This window comes from Phalacrocorax aristotelis, chromosome 2, assembly GCF_949628215.1.
Source record: "Phalacrocorax aristotelis chromosome 2, bGulAri2.1, whole genome shotgun sequence".
NCBI lineage: Eukaryota > Metazoa > Chordata > Aves > Suliformes > Phalacrocoracidae > Phalacrocorax > Phalacrocorax aristotelis.
In genome coordinates, this window is record NC_134277.1 from 31,016,444 (window position 1) to 31,041,920 (window position 25,477).

General features: G+C 39.6%; 1 protein-coding gene across 8 annotated transcripts in view; it reads right to left on the bottom strand.

Moving 5' to 3' along the window:
* VWDE (von Willebrand factor D and EGF domains) overlaps positions 1–24,536 on the bottom strand; it is a 41,588-nt gene extending 17,052 nt beyond the window's left edge. For 7 of the 8 annotated variants that reach the window (XM_075082936.1, XM_075082932.1, XM_075082935.1 and 4 more), the window contains exons 1-13: positions 24,344–24,536; positions 19,129–19,313; positions 16,085–16,316; positions 13,962–14,027; positions 12,990–13,249; positions 11,402–11,491; positions 9,902–10,046; positions 9,012–9,226; positions 8,616–8,689; positions 6,337–6,610; positions 4,766–4,974; positions 3,353–4,338; positions 2,201–2,337 (exon numbers count right to left, since the gene is read on the bottom strand). In XM_075082936.1, coding sequence (XP_074939037.1) covers positions 2,201–2,337; positions 3,353–4,338; positions 4,766–4,974; positions 6,337–6,610; positions 8,616–8,689; positions 9,012–9,226; positions 9,902–10,046; positions 11,402–11,491; positions 12,990–13,249; positions 13,962–14,027; positions 16,085–16,316; positions 19,129–19,313; positions 24,344–24,431 — 2,961 coding nt within the window. In that variant the 5' untranslated portion in view covers positions 24,432–24,536. The remainder of the gene's footprint in view (positions 1–2,200; positions 2,338–3,352; positions 4,339–4,765; positions 4,975–6,336; positions 6,611–8,615; positions 8,690–9,011; positions 9,227–9,901; positions 10,047–11,401; positions 11,492–12,989; positions 13,250–13,961; positions 14,028–16,084; positions 16,317–19,128; positions 19,314–24,343) is intronic. The other variant, XM_075082931.1, reaches the window with a different exon arrangement.
* Positions 24,537–25,477: the final 941 nt, after the last annotated feature.

Sequence of the window (25,477 nt, forward strand, 5' to 3'; positions counted from 1 at the left end):
GTTACTGGAACCAACTGGGACGTTTATTCAGTCCCAGTCCTGACATGGGGAGTCACCTGCTGGTAAGGCCTTGCATATTTATTTTTTTACAAACAAACAAAAAAAAAAGAAAAATAAAAACTTTTGCTGAAAAGACATATGAGCTATTTTTCTTCCAACCAAACATTTTTTTGAAAACCAAAGCTTTCCTTTCACCGTATACTCAGTTCAGGAATTCACAGCAAGGGTGAGTAAAAGTATAACAGCTAAATATTTCTAAGCATGTTATTTTGAGTGCATTTAGTACTGTAACCTTTGAAATGTGATGCAGTCTATTTCTCCCGAAACCTTTTGTTATTAGCTGGAGGCAAGTACAGATAATTTTTTCAGGAACATATTACCCTTTCAAAAACCAATTAAAAAACCTTCCGATTACTAGCATTATAGCCTGTTAGGCTCATAGAAAAACTTACTTCTGCAGTTCAATGTAAATAAGAAGAAACTAAAACTGTATTTTCATTTTGGGGAAGTTAAACACACTGTCAGCCTTTACAAAAATCTTAGTAAATTCTGGATCTGGGTAATTATAGGTCCCTTGGCCATGTCCTACACAAACCCCTATCAAGAGATGTGCAGTAGTCCTGAATCTGTGAGGTACTTCAATACAGAATTCTCTGAAACACCTCTTTTAGTATCATGCACAAGATCTACATCCTTCCTAACATGGCAGGACAGCCCACGGGCGACTGATTTGGTTTAACCTTTCAAAAGTGAAAATATAAAAAAAGAAAAAAAATCACTGTGTATTAGCTCTAAATTCTGCCAAAATACCTCTTCTATGAAATTTTGATTGTTTAAGTTTAATCTCAAAATACATGGAGATCCATACTGTTGCAAGTCCACTGACATTTGCATGAAGTCACTATTACTCCAGCCTGAAAATTCAACAAACAAAACTAAACAAAACTAAACAAAACAAAAAAGCCCCAAACATCCTTTCTTTTGTATTTGCAAGGAAAAAATTCTCAGCTTCCTCCTCAACTGCAGATAACAGCAGTAGTGTTCATTTTCTAACCCAGCTCTTGTCAGCGACAAGATCATCAACAAAAGTGACTAAACAGAAAGTTTTTGCAGTTTGGAACCAAATACACCACCACAAAGAGTGTTATATCTTGCCATGAGTTAAAACTGAGATATTTCAAACTGTGATAAGTGAACTCCCAATACTTGTCTCACTGTGAGCTTGGTCTAAAAGTCTTTTAACCTAATAGAGTATAAACTTACTCTCTACTTTACTATTTCAAGCTAACTCACAGAGGAGTGGATACATGTTGCGTTTAAGAAAAATCTATACTGAACATTGTTTAATCTGTCAAATTTTATCATCTGCTGGAACTAGCTAAGGAAAATTTTTGTCACAAGAACAACATTTTCCCATTGAATGGCTGCCTTTTCGCCACCTCCCACCCCACCACCATCACCACATCAATGAAACGTAGTTTTACTTCGAAGCTTTTTTTATGCTCAGGTCTAACATGACATAAAAACTTGTAATTGCCGATTATTTATTCCAGGCTAACGCTTGTAATCTGCTTGTAAATTTGTCTTGAACAAATTCTAGGTCTGAGTAACAACGGCCCCTCTATACAGATTCTTCTTAGTTTACAGTGCAATAAAACCCCGGGTATAAAGCTGACATATATCATTAAATAGCCATGGCATTCTAACCCAGGGAAATGGACAACACATCAAAAATGCCTTTCTCCTTTAGTAACAGATTTATTACATTTATAGAAGGGCTTTTTCAAGCCTTAGATTTGAGACAGAAATCTAGTAATGTCTTTAACCGTGCTGTCCTTTTTCAAAGAAGTGGTACTTCAATTCCTCTCCATAAGCATTCCAAAAAAAAACCCAAACAATGATGTACGGATTGTTGCTAATAGGGCTGCTCTTGCCCTTTTCTGATGGATAGCTGCCATATGCTGTTATCTCCCTCTTGGCTGCTGAACATTCCCATTATGTTTTGTATTTCTCTTATCATGGAGAAGCCGGCAATCTTGCAAAGACTTGAGTGTCTGCTGCAAAGTGCTGAGTGCCCTTGCTTTTTGCTTCTACTAAAGCATTGGGTTGTGCCCGCATCAATGAATAATATGTTAGACATTTTTTCCCCTCGTTCTCCAGAAAGTTTACAATCTAGTTGTTACTATTCAGGGAGACCTACCTGTAATTTGATAATTTCACATTTCAGATTCAGTGACTCCCTGAAGCCACGTCCAAAAGCTCTCACTGATGTGCAGTCATACTGTCGAATATCACAGAGCCCAGCATTCTCCAGCTCTGTAATTTCTGGAGCCTGGTCTTCAAAGTAAAGATTAGGCAATGAATGTCAGTATATTAACTCATTCATATGCATTTACATTAAGCAATACGTTTATTTCTCTCTCCAACTAAGAAAACTTTGTAAATAACGAAATCTGGACCCAGCTGAAGAAAGGCATAAACAGAAACATTTTTTATTGTTAAAATGAATCTTAACTTTAAAGCTAGGCTTTTGTCTTCTGAGGCTGAACAAAAACATCTCAGGTGGAAGTTATTTCAGGAAATAAACTGACAGATTAGAACACTCAAAAATAGTTTTTATGAAGCAAAACGAGTTTATTTTACTTCAAGAGGAATAAAATATTTCTTTTTATTATTCTTTCACCTCTTTACTTGCTTTTAAATAGGTCACTAAAACAAAAACACCATTGCAAAACAGAATATCAACAGATCTTGTTTTGAAAGCGTTTTGACTTTTGTAGTACTTTTCATATTTTTCCAGTGTACCTGCTTAACTAAATTTTTAGTGAACATCTTATTTACTGAAAAAAAAACCCTGCCCAGCTCTATTTGCTGTAGCTCTTTTTTCTTTACCATCAATTCTGCTCCCACCCCACCTAACAGCTTACAGAGATGTAACATCGCCAAAGAGAAAAACATCCCACTTACAACTAATAAACAGGATCACATAGACTATAAAAAATTAGGGAATAGGTGGATGTGGCAGATCTTCCCTGAAGAAAACAGTGTGTGAAAACATAGCTAATCATTTGGGGCAACACTCTGGATTGCAAACTCACCGAGTGGTACATTTTTTAAATCTGACATACTAGAAACTAAGGCTGTGTTTTGCCCTTCGGAAACAAGAAGGCTGAAGAAAAAACAATTACAGCTGTATTACCATGGAACTAAATTGCTGGATAATGAACAGGGCCGCTGTATGGAACCCTTGTCAGCGTACAAAAGTAAGAGGGAAAGGCAGCAGAATAAATGCATGTTGCACAAACATTAAGAATATTATTTAAGTGAATTTCACTGTTTTCACCCCACTTACCAGACAGTATGCTGCAGTCATATGAGCTGTAGCCTTGAAAACATGCACAGCCCCATTCTGTACATTCCCCATTACCACTGCAGAGACTGGGACACTTTAATGCACTAAGAAGGCTCTCAACCGACCCTTCAAGTTCCTGTCGGTTGAAATTTATTTCTTCTAAAACTCTTCTCTCACATTCATTCTCTAGAAGAGCTAAGGAAGCTTCTGCCCAACTGAGGTCATCTTTCAGCAGCAAATCTTTAACACACATATTGATTGCATCCTCTATTCGCCGGCCAAGAAGGCCGCCACAAGATCTTCCTATACTGGAATTAGCTATTGCCTGCTGGCATAGTAACAAAGCGCTAGACTCAGTGAGGCCAGACGGTGTGGGCCAAGAAGGAAGAAACTTTTGGTCTGTGTCAGTGGCATGGTCCTCTGGGAAAAAATAACTATATCCCTCTAAGTCTGTTTGGCTAAGACTTTGGAATAGAAATACTGGATCGTATTCATAATAATTTTGGCGCTTCCCCCTGCTTATCACAGATTGACTTCTGTGAAGATGACTACTGTAATAGACAGAATTTCTTCTACTGCCTGAGCTTGAAGTTTCTTCTCTTTCTACACGGGTATTTCCCACCAAGGTTGTAGAGACACGTGTGTTTACTAGTGATGTTTCATGAGATTTGGTTTGACTATCCTTCCTCTGCAGAAGTGTAAATGAATCCATGTGATGTGCAGATGAACGTTTCTTTAAGCCTCTGACAAGATCAACAGGACCGAGATACTCCGCAGTGACATCCAGGTCTGGTATCAAAGAAAGAAATCTACCATTTTCACTTTCTTTACAAGACAGAGGAAGTTCTGCCTGAGAAACTGTCTCTGGTTTATTCACTGGTTGATATAATCCAGCATCTTCAAGTGCACAGTCACAGAAGGCTATTTTTCTAGAAGATGTTAAAGAAGTAGGTGTCTTGTCAAACAAGCTATCTCCTGGTGAAATTCTAGAGAAGAAAGAAAAAGATGAAACTGCATCTGAACTATTTTCATTGTTTTAGTAAAGCATTAACTTTTGTTTTGCTTTTTGTTGTTTCGTACTTCTACAGCACAAATCGCAGAGTCCGCAGCTTATATTTAAAGACCAGTTAAATCACAAAACCATGAGAGTAACTTATAATAGAAGAATTAAGAGTGGATATTTTCTGCATACCTTGATGCTTTGTTCAAAACCTTACATCACACTACTTAAATACCAATTTAGCACTTCAGTTTCAATTTTCTTTGAAAGTAATTACGGAATGTAATGATGGCATTCTAACAACTTAAAAACTCAGGAAGTTTTTTTTTATTATCATTTTGACAAGATTTTAAGAATGTGAAGGAAGAGTTGAACCAAAAGTGAGGACATTTGAAACAGAAGCATTCTGTTACCTCCATTCCTTAATAAAAGAAAAAGGAACATTAGCATGGTTTGGGATTTCCACCCCACTTGCAGTGTGATAGTCATTCTCTGCACTTCCATCAAAGGTGCCACAGAGTCCCATTGTATGTCTGTAATCTGAACTGGGTGCCCTAAGTGTAATGCTCATTCCCCATTCACTCACATCAGCACGAATGAAAGCTCCAGAAGAAAACAAAACCTAAAAAAGAGATCGATGATATCATCATGAGAAACATGATTTTTATTTTACCTACTAAAACCAGGTACGTTTGTTGGCAAGGAACAAATGGGAAAAGCCAGGCATGTAAAGACATTCCGTTAAATTCTTGCCTAATCTTCTGAATCAGACAAAATTCTTTATTTCTTCTTCTCATGAAGCCCTGTAAATAAAAACCCTACACATCTCAAACTTAGCAGGCGGCTAGGCGGTGCACTATAGGTCCATAAACTTCATCCATCATTAGCAGGTGTATTGTGGAACCACAGAGAATCAAAGATCAGCTGGGCTGCTCACTCTTCACACGCTAACATATGGAAAGGGATGATTCTGGTAATATGAATAAACTCTTTTCCTGTCTCAGCTTTCTTTTTGTCAGCTACATGATTCCATGTTAGTAGCTTAATACAGAGTCACTTTCTACCTGCAAAGCTGATCCTAAGTGTTCTAGATAGCTCAGAATAGTCTCAAATACTTACTATTTAATTTTAGGTAATTGTACAATCTCTTGAAAGAAATACTAGAAGTCTCAAGAAAAAATCCACTGTAAGTTTAAATGCTGTTTATATTGTTAGCTTGCCGTACAAATCTAAGCAAGTCACTTAATTTTTCTGGTTCCTCAGTATCCTTTTAATTTCTTTATTGCCTAATGTAGTCTTAATATTTCATATCTGATGAGGTGCTTCAGACAGAAGTTTAAATATTTAAAATGTCTTATACCAATAGCCAAAACCAAGTTGAGAAGGCAAACTGTTTTTACGGCTCGCCTTCCAAACCAAAAAAGCTGAGGGCTTAATTTTTACGTTCTGCTTCATTTGAAGTTCAGTGAAATCCTACAGCGATTCTATCTACAAAAGAAAAGCTACGGGAAATTATAAAAGCAAATGTGACTGTTTTATCTGAGGGCCACACTCTCTAGAGAAACCATCTACACTTCTAATTCCCTGGATGTCATTTGGCATACTTAATTATCTGCATGCACAACCTTCCTATATGACACTGGCATGAGCAAAACAGAGCACACGGACCTCATTTTGGAATGTTAGGGCTGCTAAATAAGGGAGTACTGAGTGTAAAAACTGTGCCTTCCACACAAGGGTTGTATACTGTGATTGACAACATGGTTCCAGAAAGGTATGTATGTTGACACAACCTTGGTTTTGAGGACAACAGCCTTCATTTACAAGCAAAACACTGGCCAAAGGCCTACAATTGTAAAATAAACATTATGCTATTGCTTAATTGCAGAAAATAAAACATGTTTTAGTTCTGAAGTCGGTGTGAATTGGTAAACATAACCGCTGAGATAACCGCTACCTCTGCAAGCAATTATTAACTACTTACTGTTACTTTTCTTCCTAGGTAGGATTCAGTGATTCTGACATTGCTTCCTGTTGTGTCTCTATTTATTACAGACAAGTGTGGCTGTGACTCACGCAGCTGACCACTGCACATGTCAAATGCAATTATGTCACTTCCTTCTTTGGCAACAAAGCCACAGTTACAGGATGCTGGGTAGTAAAGACTTCCACAGTCCCACTGGCGAACATGAACTTCAAAATCTCGAGACGTACTCTTATAGAGAACAAATGTTCCTGTTTTAAAATTGTCATAGATCCTGGAATCAAAAGAACATCACGTGATTTCACTTTGGTGAAATCAAATATAACTCTATCAACACAGGTCAACAACTTTATCTTAAAACGGATTTCTAATATTTGGTGAACCTTGATATTGCAACTCATTTTCCTGCATCAGAAAAACCAAGCAGTACAGCCCACAAACCAACACACAACTTTGTTCTGAACAAACACCATCATATCTTTCTCTGTGCAGCTCTAAATCAAAACAATTAAACCTGTTTTACAGCAGAAAAATAAAGAATAAAAGGCGGCTCATGAGTGGAGTATTTGTAGGCAATAGTTGTGAATGGGAACATAACATGAAGCCACTTTTTAAACAGTGCTTATGACAGGGAACTGGAGGCTACTACTCAGCCTTTGTGTTTCTACGGCAGTACACCTATGCAGCAAGAGCAAAAAGATGCAGAGCAGTGTGCGTGTGGGGGCAGCTGCTGAAAACTGCATAAGTACCCTTGACAAAATGATTTAGAAAGCCACATACTTTTTAAAAGGTCTGCTTTATTAAGATGGCAATGAGGAGTGCTTATTCCCAGAGATATGAAAATTATTTAAGATGAAAACCATAAATAGCAACTTCCTTTTTTTTCCTTAGGGTTAGCCATCTGTTCCCTAAAGCAAAGTCAAAATAGCCAATTTAATGATTCAGTCCTGGGAAGTGTGAGGAAGGGGGGGGAAGAAAGAAAAGAAAGAAAAAACCCCAAACTTTTGTTGCAAGTTTAACAGCCTCTTGGCTATAAATGGCATTTGACAGTTAATTGCAGAATGGTGATTTGCTTTGTGTACAATGGGCCAGCAGACAAACTGCAGATGGCTACCCTACTGGGACTGCATAGGATTACCCATGATTCAATAAGGACAGTTCCTTTTCTATTTGTTTCCTCAATTTGTAAAATAAAGTAGCAAACGACTCTATCCTTAAAAAGAAAGTTCTTTCCCCACAGCATCATGCTTCCAGCCAGACCATATCACAGTAAATCATTGGTTCATAAGAAAGCTTGATCACAACGCATTGATGGTTAAAACGCACAGTGAAGCCATCCCTGTAATTTCCGCCAAAGGAGGAACTGCAAGATCAGGATAACCCCAGTGATTTTAGTCACAGTGCTATCAGAGAAGCAATTACAACTTGTCTTTTCCCTTCTGTTATCAAGTTCACAATAACAGTGGTGGTGTGGGCTGAACATCCTTATTTGGAGGCAACATATCCTCCTCACCCTGCCACTTGAAGGAATGTGCTTCTGCTGAGCAGAGAATATAAAAGTCCCAAGTGTGGAACCTGTGTTTGTTTTGACGCCTTCCATGAATTAGAAACACTTTGAAAGACAGAAGCATACCAAAAACATGCCAGCTGCAGCCAAGGAAGCTGTCTTCACTTCAGAAAGAAGGTCAGTGATGTGCAAGTGACAGCAGTGATGTCACTTGCAACGCCATTAATGAACTCAGCACAGTGTTAGACAGCAGACAACTTCTAGCAACCTGATCCTTACAAGGATCCAGACAGTGACATCCAGAAATAGGGAAACTGTGCTGTAGATTGGAAAGACCTTTGCATTAAAACAGTTTGCCTAATCAATCATTTTATCATTGTTCATATTTAATAACGTTTGGATCTTTCATAGTCAGACTGTTCAGTAACCACTTGTCTCTTGGCATACTCCTCTGAAAAGGAAAACAGTCCATTTGCTTCACTCTTTTGCCACAACCCCAAAATTTGCATTTAGAAATACAAATAGTACAAAGATCATAATGACTGGCAAGCTTTTACTAACTTAAGCACATTTATCCTTATTTTCCAAGGAACAACGTAAAATACAGAGTGCAGTTGTGGAAAACTACAGCTAATTTCTATCACCAGCACAGATTTTAAAGAAATAAATAGAAAGATAGATAAATAAACAAACAAACAAATCACACCCCAAAAAACACTCACAAAAAAAATCCGAACACACTTAAAATTAAGAAGAGCAATCCAGTGATTACCTTCCATCAAATGTAATTATATGAGGGTCAGTAAATGAGTAGCAGTAGGCAGTGGGTAGATCCTTTACCATAATCTTCAAAACAAAGAAGCACATAGTAAGCCATGTCAGATTAGGAAATGAACAGAATCAGGCACATTGTTTATCTTATGATACTAGTTTATAGTCTAATAAATATACTATATTATACCTTTAATCAATCTGAGTAGTGATATCAATATTAGAATGTAAAAAAAAATTTAAATGAAAACACAACATTTCAATGAAAATAAAACAAGGAAAACTGACCACACAGAAATCTTGGTGTGAGTCAGCAAGTCACAACTGAAATAGAAACTTCATTAACATCAGCCACATTTCTGGCCAGTTTACAGAGCTTAACATGAAGATTTTCAACCTGTGTGCTTTCTGGAACATAGCCATTCCACAGGAAATTCTCACTGGATATAGGTTCAACTGCAATTCTGGTAATTCTGTCTCCATCCTGCATGAAGTCTGTCACAGCAGTGAAATAAATTATGGCTTGACTACAGATTCCATTATTGCAGGGTTTCTGGAGAAGATCCACATGACAAGAAGAAAGAGCCAAGTTTAAACCTAACTGCTCTTTACCTGTTTTAATGAAAACACATCATTAGTGAGTTTTCCTCTAAGTAAATAATATTTTGTATACTCCTGTTAATATACATACTTATTTATGAACTTTTTAATAAATTAAATAATTATGCATTTTTCTTGGGTTTGGTCATGCAGAACCCCCTCTCTACATCTCCATACACACACCCAAGAAAATGGTTTTGAATTTTCTAGTTTAACAGACAAATGGAAATCATGATAGGCTTGCTTATGGGACATAAAAATGGTTGTCTGCTTAGGCAAGGCTCCTCCTGGGGTCCACAGGACTTGTGCTTAAGAAAGTACTACAGAAAACAGTAAAAACAGTAAAAAAATGAGGACTTCACAACTGCATATACAATACTTGCAACACACAGGTCAACAAATGAACTGAATTATAAACTTTGCAAGTATTCCTGTATTACCTATTAAAGAATATGGCTCCAATATCCACAGCTGCCAAAAACACCTGTTAACTTCAACAAGTAATGGATTATGGACACCTTCTTCCGTACTTTCAGCAGCAGTACATACTGCCTGTGAATATTTTGTTTTAACATTTTAGAAATTATTTTACATTGTAACAGCCTCTCCAAAGAAGGAGACCAGTGGGAACATTTAGAAAAACATAGTAAACGTACAAAATGCAACAAAAATCAGGACAATACTTACCTTCGTCAAAAGTATTTAATGTTAGTGAGATTTTGCAGTCACTTTCAAACTGGCTAAACTCAGGACAAGGAATAGGAATGCTACTTTCTATTGCCAGTCTGTATTCCTTCCCATCTTCTGATATATCATATGTTTCTGGATATATCTAGCATAGAAGAAATTGTACTTAAAATGCAAGCTTTGTGAGTAGACTACAGCACTGCTTACTATCATCTAGGAGTACAGTATAACAAACAAAAGAGATGGAATGGCATGGTGCGTGGCCTGCTCCACTTGATCGGGCTTACTTAGATGGTCTGAAGAGCAGCAGCATTTTGGGGAGAAGACGATGACACAGTAGCAAGGGTCTTGAAGAGGTGGGAATAAGGGGCAAGGAAAAGGAAAAGGCAAGAGTAAAGGATAGCTAGAAAGGTAAGGAATTAGCAAACCGTATTAACACCACAAAAATGCATTCTCTGGGTAACTTCTGGAAGCTAAAATACACACACTTTGGTGTATTGTCTGGGCGGACGGGAGGGGGAAGCTACCTACAGGCAACAACGTTCCAAAAGAATTTGGAAGCGCCTTATTTCTCCTGGGATTCCTCTCCGTAAACTTACAACACAGCTCGCTATAGATGTGTAATCAAAAATGAAACTAGAGATCAGTAGCAGAGGCCTACAACTGAGCACTGTCCATGGGGTGAAATCCTGCACACAGCCTCACAGGAAAACAAAGATAGTGCATTCATACTTTGCAGCGTGCACTACAGACTTGCACTTACATGAGAAATGTCTGGGCCCTGATCCTGCAGAAACATAAGTTGAGGCTTAACTTTATGAAGGGCAAATCCTTAAGTCAACAGGACTATTCCCAACGTGTAATGACATGCAGTGTATCTTTCTGGGGTTGGGGTCCCATTCCTGGCCAGCAAATGGGTCCCTGTAGCAATATCCACCGTAGGAATTAAAATGAGCTTGGAGTTTGGCCTCTGACCAAGTGGCACAGCACAGCCCATGTCCCAGTTTCCCTCTCTAAGCTCAGACCAGGTTGGCCTCACCCTTCCCTTACCCCTGTGGCCAGCTGGGAAGAGGGCCTGGCCTAGGCTATCCTGTGAGCCATGTGCTGGGAAAGCCTGTTGGCAGAGGCCAAAATCTTTCCAGATAAGTCAGAAGCAGTTAAATATAATGAACAACAGCATGCCAGGGCTCACGTCTTGAGCCGTGGTCCTCCTAGTTTATAAATGCAGATTCAGAGTCAACTCTAGCTGCTGGAAATCAAGGCTTTTGCTACGTGTGCGAGTTGCCGATTCAGCCTTCCTGCACCTTGAGTACATGGGAAACAGAAACAACTTTGACTCTTCTGCTTTTTGACAAATTTGTTCGCTACAGCAAACAACATGCTCTATTATTCACAATTAATACCTTTTGAGTGCCTTCTAGTCAGAGGACTCACTGTTGTAGCAATACTCAGAACGATTCTTACTAGATAAAGTAAAACATTATTTTCTTTCAAAATTACCTTAACTCCTGCAAAAAATTCCTTGCTCTCAACAGAAGAGCTTTGTATATCTGGCTTCTCCATGAAAAAAGCAGAACTGCTACAGTAGACCTGTAGGGCAAAACCAGCATAATAGGTATGCAGTGGTCACATGTAGACAAAACTCAGCCATCATGGGTCATTTTGACAGATTCATCACACCCAGTCATCTGTTTGCACCAGAAGTTATCAATTGCCGGGGCGCTGCTTAAGAAAAAACACAGAAACAGATCTAGGATCCTAAGACCTTTTCCTGGCACACCACCAGTGGTGCAGAGATTTGTTGATGGTTTGTATGTGGCCTTTAAGTCATGTTTAACAAGAACCTAAGTCTCCACAGATTTAACAAATCCCTCCCGGAGCATTCCTGCACCCCATGACATCTTGTGGAAGTACATTCTCTACTTTATTATATGGGGGGTTTTACTTCTTTTTGTCTGTTTCACTTTTTTTTTTTAAAGTTTTGTTGAGTGCCCATTGGATCTTAGGTTATGCAAAACAACCATCCCCTCCCCCTCCTCCTCTTCTTACTCTACTTTTTTCCGGGTCTTATGGGCCTGGATAATCTTTTTCAAGCTGAGGAATTTACTGTGATTTCCCTCCACTGAACCAGTTCCATGCTACTAGACACTGTGGTTTTGCATTTTTTCTTTGTTTATGTTGCTGTCTCCATTTTGAGATGTGATGACCACACATGCAATATTTCAGACCCTGAAAAACCAAGGATTCATAGCAGCAGCAGCTAATTTATGACTGTGCCTTTCCTTTTGACTGTCACTGAGATAACACTGTCAGGCAACTATTCACAAAGTCCCCAAAGGATTTTTGAGGATTGGCAATTGCTATTGCTGTCCATAAGCCATCCAAGCAGCCTGGCTTTGGCTTGAACACACACGCACATGCATATCAACCACATGCTTTTTTTGGTTTTTATTTTGGCCAGGAAAAATTAACCCTTAATTTGGTTTATACAGGCAGAAAGCTTATTGATTTTCCAATGCTTAAGCTCCTCAGAGTTACCATGAGAGCCTACCTCTTGATTCTGCTACCATGGAAGATAATGCAGGTACTCCCACTGCTTTTGAGGGCAGAGATTAAACAATTTAAATCTGATCATAGAGACAAAACCATGAAGCAGCAGCTCATTATTGATTCAAAGGGAAGAAATCTATCTAATGAATCAACAACGCAGCTTCTCACCACCTCTGGCTCTTACAGCCTCTCACTTAGATGCAGTTGTATCCAAAAATCCTCTTAATTAACAGCGTCAAACAAAATCATGGCACAGGGTTGAGAAATGCAACTTGAATAAACGTTTATCTCCTGGAAGCACGCTATACTGTAATGAAACAGGCAGTCTCAAAACCTTAAGGCAGTGATAACTACTGATATAGCCTGTGCCGTTTCCACAGTCATGTGGGCACCGTTGGTGTAAACAACTAGAGTCAGTACGCTTCTGCCAAGAGAATTTTTACAGCAAGGTGCTGGAACTCTGTCTCTAACATCTGTTCGTGTCTACTGAGCCATATTTACAAAGATACAAAGAGATTATAATTATGTTTTAACATACTTTGTCTCCAAGTCTGACGTTTATTCCATCTAGTTCTAGAAGTGAGAACGTATGAACTGCTGTTTCATGTTTCAGTTCTTCTTTGATACCTTCAGGAGAAAGTCTTGACCAAGTTACAATGAATCCGACTGAGCTGTTTGCAAAAGGAATGCCAAAGATACACCTTAGGTAAATGCTGCCTTTGATCAGCTCTGCTACAACTTCAGGAATGGTTGGTAGTGGTGGTGACACAGACGGAGACGATGAAGGAGCCAGGTTACCTAGTCAAACAGAAGTGTGGTCTGTGCTTTTCATTCTGTGCAAAAGTAGTACTGGATGAAATGACATTGATATTTATTTTGCCAGTTAATACACTAATATTTACCTTTTTTCATATGTCGAAATATTACATAATTGTTTAGAGAATCGGAGAAAATGTGTATGCTCCTTTTATTAATTATTGAAAGGAGAAAAAAACTCTTTATCAGCCTTTGATTATATTCTAGCCAACAGCATAGTGCTGAAGCAGGGGAACGGGACGGGACCAAGGGAATAAAATACAATTAATTATTTTACCAGATGGGAGAGAGCAACATGCAAAGGAATTTGCCTGACAGAAGAATATTTTGTCTACTTATGAAGACAGGGGATGGGGGGGAAAAAAAGGGTTACGTAAAAAGGAAGAGAATAAACAACAATATGATTTCTCGATTCATCCTATATTTGATTCCCAAAGAATCAAATTAATCTGTAAATCAGCATTACTAAAATTACTTTTTGACATTTTGGTCATTATTCTGAATATTATGCTGAGAAAGTACTTTTGTACTCCAAGATCTTAAATTACCTCCAAACTGCTCATTTTGCAACAGACCGAGCAATACTGTTGATAACATGAACATGTTTTTATTCAAGACAGAATATGACTAAATGTTGACACTACTGGTTCATAGATGCACAAAAAAATCTTGAAAATCAAAACAAAATACTCACTGCTACAAAAGCCTTGATTTCGCGTTCCCTCAGGATCACACGTTTGTGACTTTGCATCTGAAAAAACTATAAATTGTTCTTAAATTGTATATTCCCACACATACGGAATATGTACACCAACGCTCCTAAATTACTGCCCTATGTTAAAAATACACCAAATATCACAATACACTAATTGAAGTCTAAATTAGCAGAACAGAAGCAATCCTGTAATCCGACCCATATACAATTACAGTAGCAGTCAGTACAAAGCCTTGGGTTGGACGTCACAAGTAGATCGGCTAAACCTAGGAGGAAGGGTACCGAACATTCTACCTGCTACCCCACTCTACATCTTTTACTGCAGAGGTACCCAGCCAATACTTATAGGTGTTGGAAGTGAGTAAAAAGGAATTAAACTGTTCTTTTGAATATATATTTTGTCTCCCCAAATCCACATCTGAATGCTTATTCATTAACTGTAACCCTGGACAGCCAAATTCAGTGCAGACCTGCTTTGGGAAAAAAAAATTAAAAATTAAAAAAAAATCATCACCTTTCCTACAGGGGCCCAAGAAAAAGTGCTCATGCACTGCTATTGTTTGGTACTTTGAATGTTATTAAAAAAAAAGAAAAAGTGGAACTTTGATTAAACGTGAAAATACCAGTGCATTTGTAACAGTAGTAGAAAGAGATTAGTCACTTCGCTCAAATGAAGTCAAAAGGACAGCAGCAACACTGAAAACCCCATTCACCAAAAAGAATGAAGAGCAGATTTTGATGTTCCAACACTTCAGTGATACAACATTTGAATTCTTCAGCATGTAGAGGAGAGACTGTTTGAAAATTTGCATCAAGTGTTTACAGCTATCAAGTGTTAAAGAGAAAACACAGGACACATGGTAACCTAGATACAAAAAGCAGCACAAGAGTGCAATGCACTTCGTAGGAAAATACCATTTTAAAAGAAGGCTTTTAAACTGAAAATATGTTTCAGATGTACAGTATTCAGCAGAGCTAAACCAGAGTTATGTTTCTTGCCTACTTTATTTTCAGGCAGTAAAAATTTGCTAGCTCGCTGCCCATGGTTTTTATATCCTCTTCCCTCTCCGTAAGGCATCATCCAAAGTAAATGCGAAGTCCTACAGTGCAGGAGTTGTTCTTTGCTTCAGTCACCTGCATGCTGAAATGTCCCATTTCTGGCATTTTTTTCCCATCAATAAACACTTGGAGAATGCCTTAACAACTGGACTTAAAGGTATAATGATGGGCCAATAAAGCACCAGAAAACCCACTGATAGTTTTGCTATCAAGCTTTTGAAAGCAGTCAGTAACAGAGAATTTGACTTAGAGCAATACAGTACATGATGCATGACAATATTTCTAGTATTTTCACAATGGTGTGTTATACAAGCTAAGAATTCCCTACAACACTAATTTGTCACTATTTCATATATTTTTAACTGTAACGATTTAACCCTGCCTTTCTTAAGTTATACAAAACATCTAGCTTGAATAATGAAATACTGAAGTTTTGAGCTGTGAACACCAACACACTTTTGCAGCACAAGGGTCCAAGCAATGCATGACTTTGTAAAAGGACTCCACTTCAGCCTTTCTTATAGTACTAATGAAGTATCAGTAGAGCACTTGTGTTGAATTTTCTTCTAGCAACATATATACTCTCCAGAAAGACGATAAAAGAATTACAGTAAGAAAAATACTCCTAACAATGCTAAACAATAATTATATAAATACAGTCTGGTCAAGTTCTTAAACAAAATTTACTCTGACACATAATTCTATGCATATTCAGGAATGGGTATTTGCAGAGTATGAGTGACATTGCAGGTACTCTGAATTTTGATTTCCAGATGTCTTATAACCTCATTATATGGAAAATTTCAGTTCATAAGTTTCTGAGCATTGAACAATACTTGAGTGCTAAATGTAAGTTAAAAAGGGGTGGTGTGAATCCACCTTACCACATCAAATCCTTTTTCTATCATATCAGAAGTAAGCATTGCAAGAGATATTAGCACGTATAACTATTTCCAGACATTTCTGCTCAGCCACATATCAAAGAAACACACCCATAAACACAACACCCACACTTAGCTGAGTTAGAGCATGCGTTTTCTCACCTTCTGCACAATATCCCATGCATCCTTGGGTGGGCTGCAGTAAGTAAACAAAGAAATCTCCACAGTTCCTCACACTGACAGGGATTCGGAAAAGACAGCAGTCTTTTGAAGTGCTGAAGAAAAACTGCCATGTAGCGCAAGCTGTTAACTGTTTGGTCTCACCGGGTCGAGGCATGGATTCTGACTCCCTCAGAGACAACCAGACAGGGGCTTGAGTACCACAGCGATTCATCTTCAGCACCAGAGAAAAACATCAGAAAATGGTTAATGCTATATCAAACTGTTGCTGTGCTTTAATAAGAGCTACCCATGTATTCAAGTGATTTCCTGCATGAGCTTTTACAAAGTTTAGACAGTATAATTGAGGGCTTGCTTACTTTCCTCCTCAAGGTTGAATACAAACACACACAAAAGGAACTTAAGTCCTTCTTTGTGTTTCTAAAGACAGGCTGTAATTTAGTGCCTGAAGAACTTAATTGGGAGCCACACCTGAGTGTTTTGCCCAAAACAGCCAACAGTTGTGTTGTGGTCTAATGTGTTACTCTACACCCATTAACCTAGAGTAACTGTGTGCATGCTATCAGAGCACAGCAAATACAGGGTAGAACATACGTACACTGAATATCGAATATCAACTAAAGATGCTAAGGCTGACATGTTTCATCTGCCCTTTGCCATGGACCGAAGGTTCAGCTAACCTCCTGGACTTCTTCTAAGAGATGCGGCCAGCTGATGCAAGGTTACTGAGCTGCAGCCCTAGCCAAAAATACCAGACACCTGATAAGCCCTGACTGTCTTTCAGTTCCCCACCTTTAGAAAGAGATATGCTTGTAGCATCCCTGTAACAACCACAGTGACTTTCTGGAAACCCAAAATCCTTTGGTGTTTACAAAGCAGTGGGCTTCACAAGGTCTGTGGTTCAGATGCTGATTCAAGAGGTGATTAAAGACAGCTGTTGTTCCCTCTCTCCCACACAAAAGCCTTGTTCAATTCTTTTCCTCACAGAGTGAGAAGTGTGCTGTGGAATAGTCTCCTTCACCCCTCACCACTGTGGCTATGTGAGTCTTCAGATCAAGGAAGCTGCCGTGCAGGTCACAACTTAACAGCAGTACCAGTCATGGTAACTGAAGCACAAGACTGATAGCAGACACCAGAGTTTTCCAGCAGAATACAGAAAAATGAATCCTGAGAAAAGGAGACAAAGGTTTCTGGTTCATGGGTTACCAGAATGAGTTAAAGATCACCTCCTGTCTTTCATGCGCTGCAGAAAGCAAACTGAAGAGAAACACCTACAAGGACACAGCGTGTGCTAAAGCCAGCATTTGGAAAATATTTACATGAAAACTATAAATCTGAAATTGTGAGATTTTGAGAACCTCAAGTATCCCTTTCTTTGACTTGATAGTGAAGAAAGGTCTCAGATCATCTTGTCTTTAGACCTGCAGACTCATTGAGTGATTACTCATCTCAAAAGTACTCTTCTGTCGTCTTCTTTCTTAAACTCGAATATCTGAGCCCACCATCAATCCATCACAGACAGAATTAATGAGAAGAAGACAGAAATGGGATGGATTGTTTAACACAGTCTGAATCTTTGACAAGGATTAAATACAGCTATAATAAAAGCTCTCCTAAAGGGAAAAAAAGGAGGACACTTCCCAAACAAGACATCCATTTTAGCATGGTTTTAATGTTTTGACTTTGAGATTTAAAAAAAAAAAAAAGCCTTGTTTTTGTCAACAGATGCAAAGAAGCAGATGTCAATGCAAAAATTTAATTTGCTGAATAAGTTTTGAATCAATTTCTTTCTAAGTGTAATTACCTGGACTCCTCTGTATTAGAGTGGTAGCCTATTTTTACCAAGTATTTACTGAGTTTGAACTTTGGTCAGATTTCCAAAACTTTCCTAGATGATCTGAGCAGGTATCTTGCTAGTCTAACCTCTGTTCTGAAAAACACGTTGGTTTTTCCCCTGGTTTATCATGCTAGCTCTTTCCATAAAAGTATCTATTTTGATAAAACATAACTAGTTAATTAGTTTGTTTGTGTTGAATCTAACTGAAAGAAAGCCCTTCAGGAATTATACTTTTTGCTAGGGTTTTTTACTATAAAAGCCTGGATAACAGTAGCCTCTGCAACACAGCCCTCTGAGTCCTTGAGTCAGCTGCACATTAAAGGTACTTCAGAGGATTTATACTGGTGTAAAGATTTAATAAATAAATAAGAGGGTCTGCTAGAAACTCAATTTAATTTTATTAGTACGTTTTAACTGTTTTGTATTCCTTTAGAAGTGTCTCATTGTTGGGCTTTCCCTTTCATTTTTGTTTTGTAAAGACACTGACCAGGCAATTTTAATTCATTAGAAAAATCATGGGTAAAATACTGTAATGACATTTTAATTCATTTTAAACAAGGAAACGTTTTAAAATAGCAAACTACAAAGCTGTATCTCCTTAGAATATGACAATTACAGATATGTTGGTATGCTCTAAAATAAAGCATTGCAAGTCTAAAGTATTAAATATTCCAAGTAATTCTTGGATCTTAGGGGACTTGCAGATGACAAGGCAACTAATCTTCAGTTAGCTCCGTTAGTTCAAGTCATTTTAGGAGTAATCTCTTGTCTCTAACACAAACACTTTAAAAGCTAAAGCATTACTGGATTCATGGGCTGCAAGTTTTTATACTGCTTTCACGTGGCCTTCCTAACAGACTGACTATCGCATAGTTGCAGCTTTACGACATGAGATCCCTTCTTTAGCAGTGACTACAAATGACAGTTTTTGAGTGCTCTAGAAGGGATGCAATTTATCATGCTCTGCTATTGCTCATTCCGTGTAAAGTTTTCAACGCTTAAGACTTAAGTCTTAACACTTAAGTCCAGTTACCACATTTTAGTATACTCCAGTATTTAGAGAGAATAGGTAGTCTGTATTCCTCCTCATCAATCTCCATAACTGTACTCTTTTCTTTATAGCTATCTTACTGAAAAATTCTTAAGAAAATATATGTATTTCTCATAATCAAATGAGTTGTAACAATACCTCCACGCACTTGGTCGGCATCTCAGCAGGCTTATCAAAAATCATAAAGCGATACCATCCTGGTGTTAGGGAATTGTCACATATTAAATCCTGAATAGCTGATTGCTGGAGGTGGGATGAATCAAAATCAACACTTCGGTAAGGGCTCTGCAGGATCTGATGTCCACCAGGAGAACATTCAATAACTGTGGAGCAAGAGTATTTCAAGTATCAAGATGGAATGCCTAACAAGTACGTTAGAACAGATGTGAAGTATTTTTAATGGGAAAATATGGATAAATTGCAATATGAGGTGAAGCTACTTTTACCGAAAAACATTGTGAAGTCTTGTTAACAACAACAAATAGGTATGTTAGCACTCTAAAATTTAACAGAATTCATCATGTGGTAACCTCCCCTTCTTTAAGTGGCCAATAAATGCAAATTGATAACATTAGGCATTTACCCTAGATGTAAAAACAGTGGCATGGAATATGTTTATACTTTCTCTCTGGATTTTGACTTTCTAGTTCCATTTATGCTTATGAAACCTGGCAACCTGAATAAAAATGGGGTGTCAGATATATGAGAGGATCAAAATCTTACCTCAACAGGAGTAAGGATTATCCAAAGGTCTTCTGTAAATAGGCTACCACTTTACAGCGCTCTTATGCATGAAATGAAGAATTCCCTCCAATGGATGAGAGGCAGTTGCATACAGTTTGCATGTATACATGCAGATCACAGCAAAAGTGTGTATGAAAATGGGTAGATAATTGCAGATTTTAAGTCAATTTGCATGACTGACATGCTAAATTACAACTAACAAACTTATTTTGGGACATCTAAGTGACCTTGTGGCCTCAGAAAAAAGAAAAAAATCTCAAAATTGTGATAGGTAAAAGTCTTCATGACTCTCTTTTTTTAAAAAAATACAGACTCGTTCAGAAACAAAGCAGAATGCTAGAATTTCTGTGTGATGTGGCAGCTAAGTTGACTCCTGGTTGCATGCAATGTACTGCCTGGCCATTCTTGCTCAGGAATGTCTTTGGGAAGTGAAAGTAGGGGAAAATAAAGGAAAAGAATGTTTATAAATAAATAACATTTCAAATATACCTATTTATCTTGCTTTTAAAAATGGATACCAACTGATACTGACTGTGAATGGAATTTCAGGTTATACTGAATGATACATTTAATCTTAATTCTTGCCTTTACAATGCTAGTACTGAATTTAAAAAAAAAGCAGCTATAAGCAAAGCTTTATAATCTTACGTTTTGAATACTGATACTCTGACCTTCAGTTTTTGCTCCCAGGTTTTTCTCTATTTGTCCCATGTTTTGCATGGTGTAATTGTGTCACTGATTACTAACATATTTTGGTTCAAATCATGCAGTAATGCACCATATTCCACATATTTCATGTCATTGCGTAGATAACCACAATTATAAAGCCGTTTCAAAATCAGGTGATTCCCCGCCTTTCAATGAAGAAGATGCCCCAGTTAAAGAACAGATTTCATCTCTTTTAAGCACAGTATGAGAATCCTATAGTCTTTCAAAGACTGAAGATTTAATCTGATATGGCTTTAGGCTACCCAGGCAGGTAACAATAGCTTTATCTTCCATCCTCTAAGGGCAGATGGAAGTCAATGTGATTGACTGTGCCACCGCTGTGCTTCTGAGTGGCTTGTAGTAGCCTGTAGGCCATTCGTGCCCAAACAAGTTGACCTTACTGACAATTTATGCTTCATTGGAATTTGAAGAAAAGCCCTTGAAGAATCACAGGTCAGTCATGTATGTTATTGAAATGTTTTCCAAGCAAGCTACACCACAAGCAGTTTATGAACCACTGAGAAAGTTTATTCCTGTCCTCTACTTTTTTTACCAGAATTCTCCCTTTCATGCAGCACCCTCATTAGTCTTTTTTCCTGTAACTGAATCACTCCTGAAAAAATTAATATCTGTTACCTTTTACATTAATAAATCAAGCTAGGCGTGAGACAAGTCTTTGTTTTCTTTTCCTCCCCAGTTTAATTAGATCATCATTTGATAGATCTTCAAAACAGCTGACTGTACTCACTTCTAATGGGGTTATAAATCCTACTAAAGATCAAATTATACATTTCTTATTATTATGCACATCACTTTAATATGTCACCCAGCTCTTCATGTGTTCTTTCTTCCTTTTTAGAGTACACTAATATTTCCATAGTTATTGCTTGGAAATCTCATCCTGCGTTACACTGGTTGATTTTTTTTTCTTTCCTTTCTTTTCCTTACCCATTCTGCAAATGAACTGAAAATAACTGTCATTATCAATACTACAAATTTAAATATTTTATTACTCATCTGAGTGTAACTGCTCTGCTAACTCCAGCAACAGCAGAAACAAATAAAACTAATATATTTATGGACACATACACAAGAAATGGATGTTGTGTTCTTTGTGAAAAACGTTACCTCTGCAGACCAGATCTGCTCAAATCACAGGCATTTAAGAGGGGAATTGGCTAAATTTTCCACCAAAATCATTAATTCCTTATTCAGGTTGTATAAAAATAATAATTTTTATATTAACATTCTTTCACAATTCATTCGCAGAATGATGAATACCGATTTTGTTATCATGCTCCAGAAAAGCTTTGCCCATATCTAACACCCAGCAATTTTCAGCCCCATGTGTCAAGTCTGACAAAATAATAAGGAACTAGAAATAGGGTCTGATAACTTGAAAGTGCTGAGGAAGCTTACCTACAGGGCAAGCTTACCTACCGGCTCTGCCTGCTATGGGAGGAACATTAAAGTAGGGGAAGGTATATGTGCTACTGTTGACTTGACTTCATCCACAATCACAACATATTCTGACATCTTCTGACATAAAATGGAAAATTCATGTTCGTTTTAACAGAATTTATCATTTTAGCATGATTATTCTTGACAGAAGTCCTTCTATTTATATGGGAATATTCTTTTCAGTTATTTCTTTTCAGACCTTTAAATGTATTAGTTATTTAGTAACTTTAAATATTTGCTTTAGAATAATGAAATTCTAATTATAAAATACACAAATGAACGTTTGAGAATTAAGACCAAGAAATTCAGCCTCCCCTGAGTATTTTGCACCATTGGTTTAACTTAACCTAGCAGAGACACATGCGAGAGGCTATGAGGAGAGACCTGTTTCTAGGAAATGAGACTCTCCCATTTTGTTTGGAGGTCCAGTTACTACATACTGTCTGCTGAAAAAGCAATCCATCTTGGGAAAATATTCAGTTGTTTCCCTGGAATTTTAGTTTACTTATCATATTCTGTACTTCTTTCCACAAATACCCTAAATACTGTAAATGGCTCTCTACTACTCTCTAACTGAGGTCTCTGCATGCCAGAAGATTTTGATTCCATATTTGCATTTTCCTGACGGTCATCAGGATTAATACAGCGAGCTTTGCCTGGATCCAACCCAGACCTACTTGGTTTTGCCAGACACTGAGAAATGTGACCCTGAGCCAGAAAAGAATTCAACTTTTGCAACATCTTTAACACAAAGATAGCATTGTGCCAGAGGACGAGCCTTTTGGGAGATGTAGATGAAATCTCTGCCAACACACTGGGGTTTGTACCGCGACTGCCACGAACAGGGTCAGGTAATAGGTACTCTGGACACCACACGTTCACCAAAAGTCAAAAGAGGTTCTCAAAATCAACACAGGAGCTCAGTTTCCACAAAGAGGTACTTGGGTGGCTCCTGATGACTGCCTCTGAGGCACTGGGGTGGAAAAAGGAATTCCACAAAGCAAGGACTTCTCAGTTCCCTCTTCACATCTCCGTTCCAATCCATTTGCAGAGAGGGGGCAATGATTTTCCACCGGTCCATAATGTTTCCAGCATTATGGAGCAGTCAGGCACTGAGGACTGCCGGGTGCAAACCAGAGTAGGGACGGGAAAAGGAGCCACTCACAGGAGTACAGGCAGGCAAGGGCAGAGTGGCAGGGCTGGCAACTCAGTTCCTCAGGTACATTAGGTTATCAGTTTATATCTCCTGCTGTCCAAAGGCCAGCATCTGGCAAATTACTACAGATAAACAAATAGTAAGTGCCTACTCTGATCTTCAACGTGCTTTTTCTTGCATCTACTGACTGCAAAGAATGCAGCGTATCAACATCCCAAGGCAAAAATTAGAACTAGGACTGCATTTAACAAAAGTGTTCAGATATATCTGTGGATTTAAACTCTTCCAAAGTACTAAAATAGAAAGAAGTTCACTTTTTGGAAGAAGTTATCTTGAAATGGTTACTTAGGGTAACGCTTTTAAAGCAAAATATAAAAATGACTGTAACTACCTAAAAGATACTATTTGCTTGGATGAGACATATAAAAGAACATGATCACAAACGTTGTGGCAGTGACAGTATCGCAATGCAATGGGACAGGAATATGAATACTCTCCTGTACGGGGAACAACGGGATAATAGAATCAACATGCACACATTGATACATCTTTATAAAAAACCTTATCCGGATGGGAGTTAAAACACTTTTCAACTACTCATGTCAATACCCTAAAGAGTGCCTTGAAAAGGTAGTAAATAACCTTTTAAAAAAGATGCAAAATAGATGCTTACAGAGTATTTTCTGGCAGTTCTTAATAGAATACGCTATTGTATCTATTCTACGTGGATCTTCTCTTAGAAATCGGGATTCAGAAAACCGTATCTGTCAGATACGGCTTTTGCACAGGCTTTGCAAGGCATTTCGCGGAGGTCCCAGGTAAGGGCGCGCCCATCCCCGCAGGCGCTCCGAGAGCAGGGAACAGCGAGCGGCAGAACTAACGCTCCGGAGCTCCCACTGTCCCTTGGCAGGTTCTCCCCGCGGCTGCGCCGTGACAGAGACAACTTCTGCCTGCCAACAGTAACACTAAGAACTTTAACTTCGCAAAGTTAAGCCTCTTCCAGTGAGACTAGTTGCATGTGACCACCGGGCTGGGAAACCACCGCCGTGCCGGCAGAGGGGACGGGCCCGACCCGAGCCGCTCCCTGGGACCGGAGAAGGGGAACGCCCGCTCCCCGCCGGGGGCTGGTGCCGAACCCGGCGGGGCCGAGGGCCAGCGCTCCCCGCCGCCGCCCGCCGCCGCCCGCAGCCGCCGCGCCCTCCCGTTCCCCACCTGCGGGCGGCGACCCCCCGCCGGCAGCCGCCCGCCCCATCCCGTCCCGATGCCCGTCCCGGCGCCGCTTACCTCGCCGGCGGGGCCTCGCCGCCGCCAGGCAGCCCAGCAGGGCCGCGCAGAGCCAGAGGCGGCGGGCGGCGGGGGCGGCCCCCGGCATGTCCCCTCAGCGCCGCTCCCCTCGGCGCTGCTCCGCTCCTAGGGCCGGCGGACACTCCGCGCCCTTCTGGCGGCTGCCGGCGCCCACCCCGCGCCTCAGTGCGGCCCCTCCCTCGGGGGGTCGTCGACGGGGCGCGGCCCTCCGCCCGCCTCCCCACCGCCCCCGGCCTGGCCCAGCGCGGCCCCGACGGGGGTCGCGACGGGGGTGGCCGCTCCTGGCGCTTGGGCGGCGGCTGGGGCCTGTGACCCGCCCCGAGAGCGGCGAGGGGGGCTTGGGCATCCCCAGCCCGCGTCTTTCACGGGGGGAGGTTTTCAGCGTTCAGTGATTCCTGTCGGGGTGTTTATGAAGGGGCTTTTCTGAACCCCTGACAGCCCCAAAACTGGTCGGAGCCATGAAAGAACGAGCAATGTCCTACTGTCTCCGACCCCTAACTGTATTTATTTCTAACGTGCAGTAAAATGCCAAAAAAAGAGCCGGTTTCAATTTGTTTGCTGTGAATCCTTTGGTCATTTATTTAGATCACCAAGAGTGCTTTACACTTCAGCTTTAGTAATAATTGCAAGCTGCTGTGTTTGGTACCATTAATGCAGAATGAGTTCAGCAAATATACAAGTTTAAAGGCTTGCTGGGAGATGATCCCGTTTGAGAATGTGTAGTGGAGGACAAAGAGGAGGGCAAACTCAGCATTTGAGATTTGGTAATGCTGGTATTTGTCTTTGTAGGCCTGAGGTGGTGCAGGCACTCGACTACTTTGCACACGCATGCAGCAAGCCACAGAAATGATTCATGTTCCCATTAGTATATGCAGGCCTAAATCAAACAAACAAATGTTGCTGGCACTGAAACACAGCTTACTGCCATCCACTGAATGTCTGCAAGGGTAGAATGTGTGGTGAAGACTCCTTCCAGGAGGTACTGACCTGCGTGGCTCCTTGCAGAGCAGATTTCCCTGCAGAAGGAGGTACCGGGGCTTGGGGTCGGGACAGCGGCACAGCACCGTTGCGTGGGTAGCCTCCGTCAGCTTTCGGGCACACACCCCAAGCCTC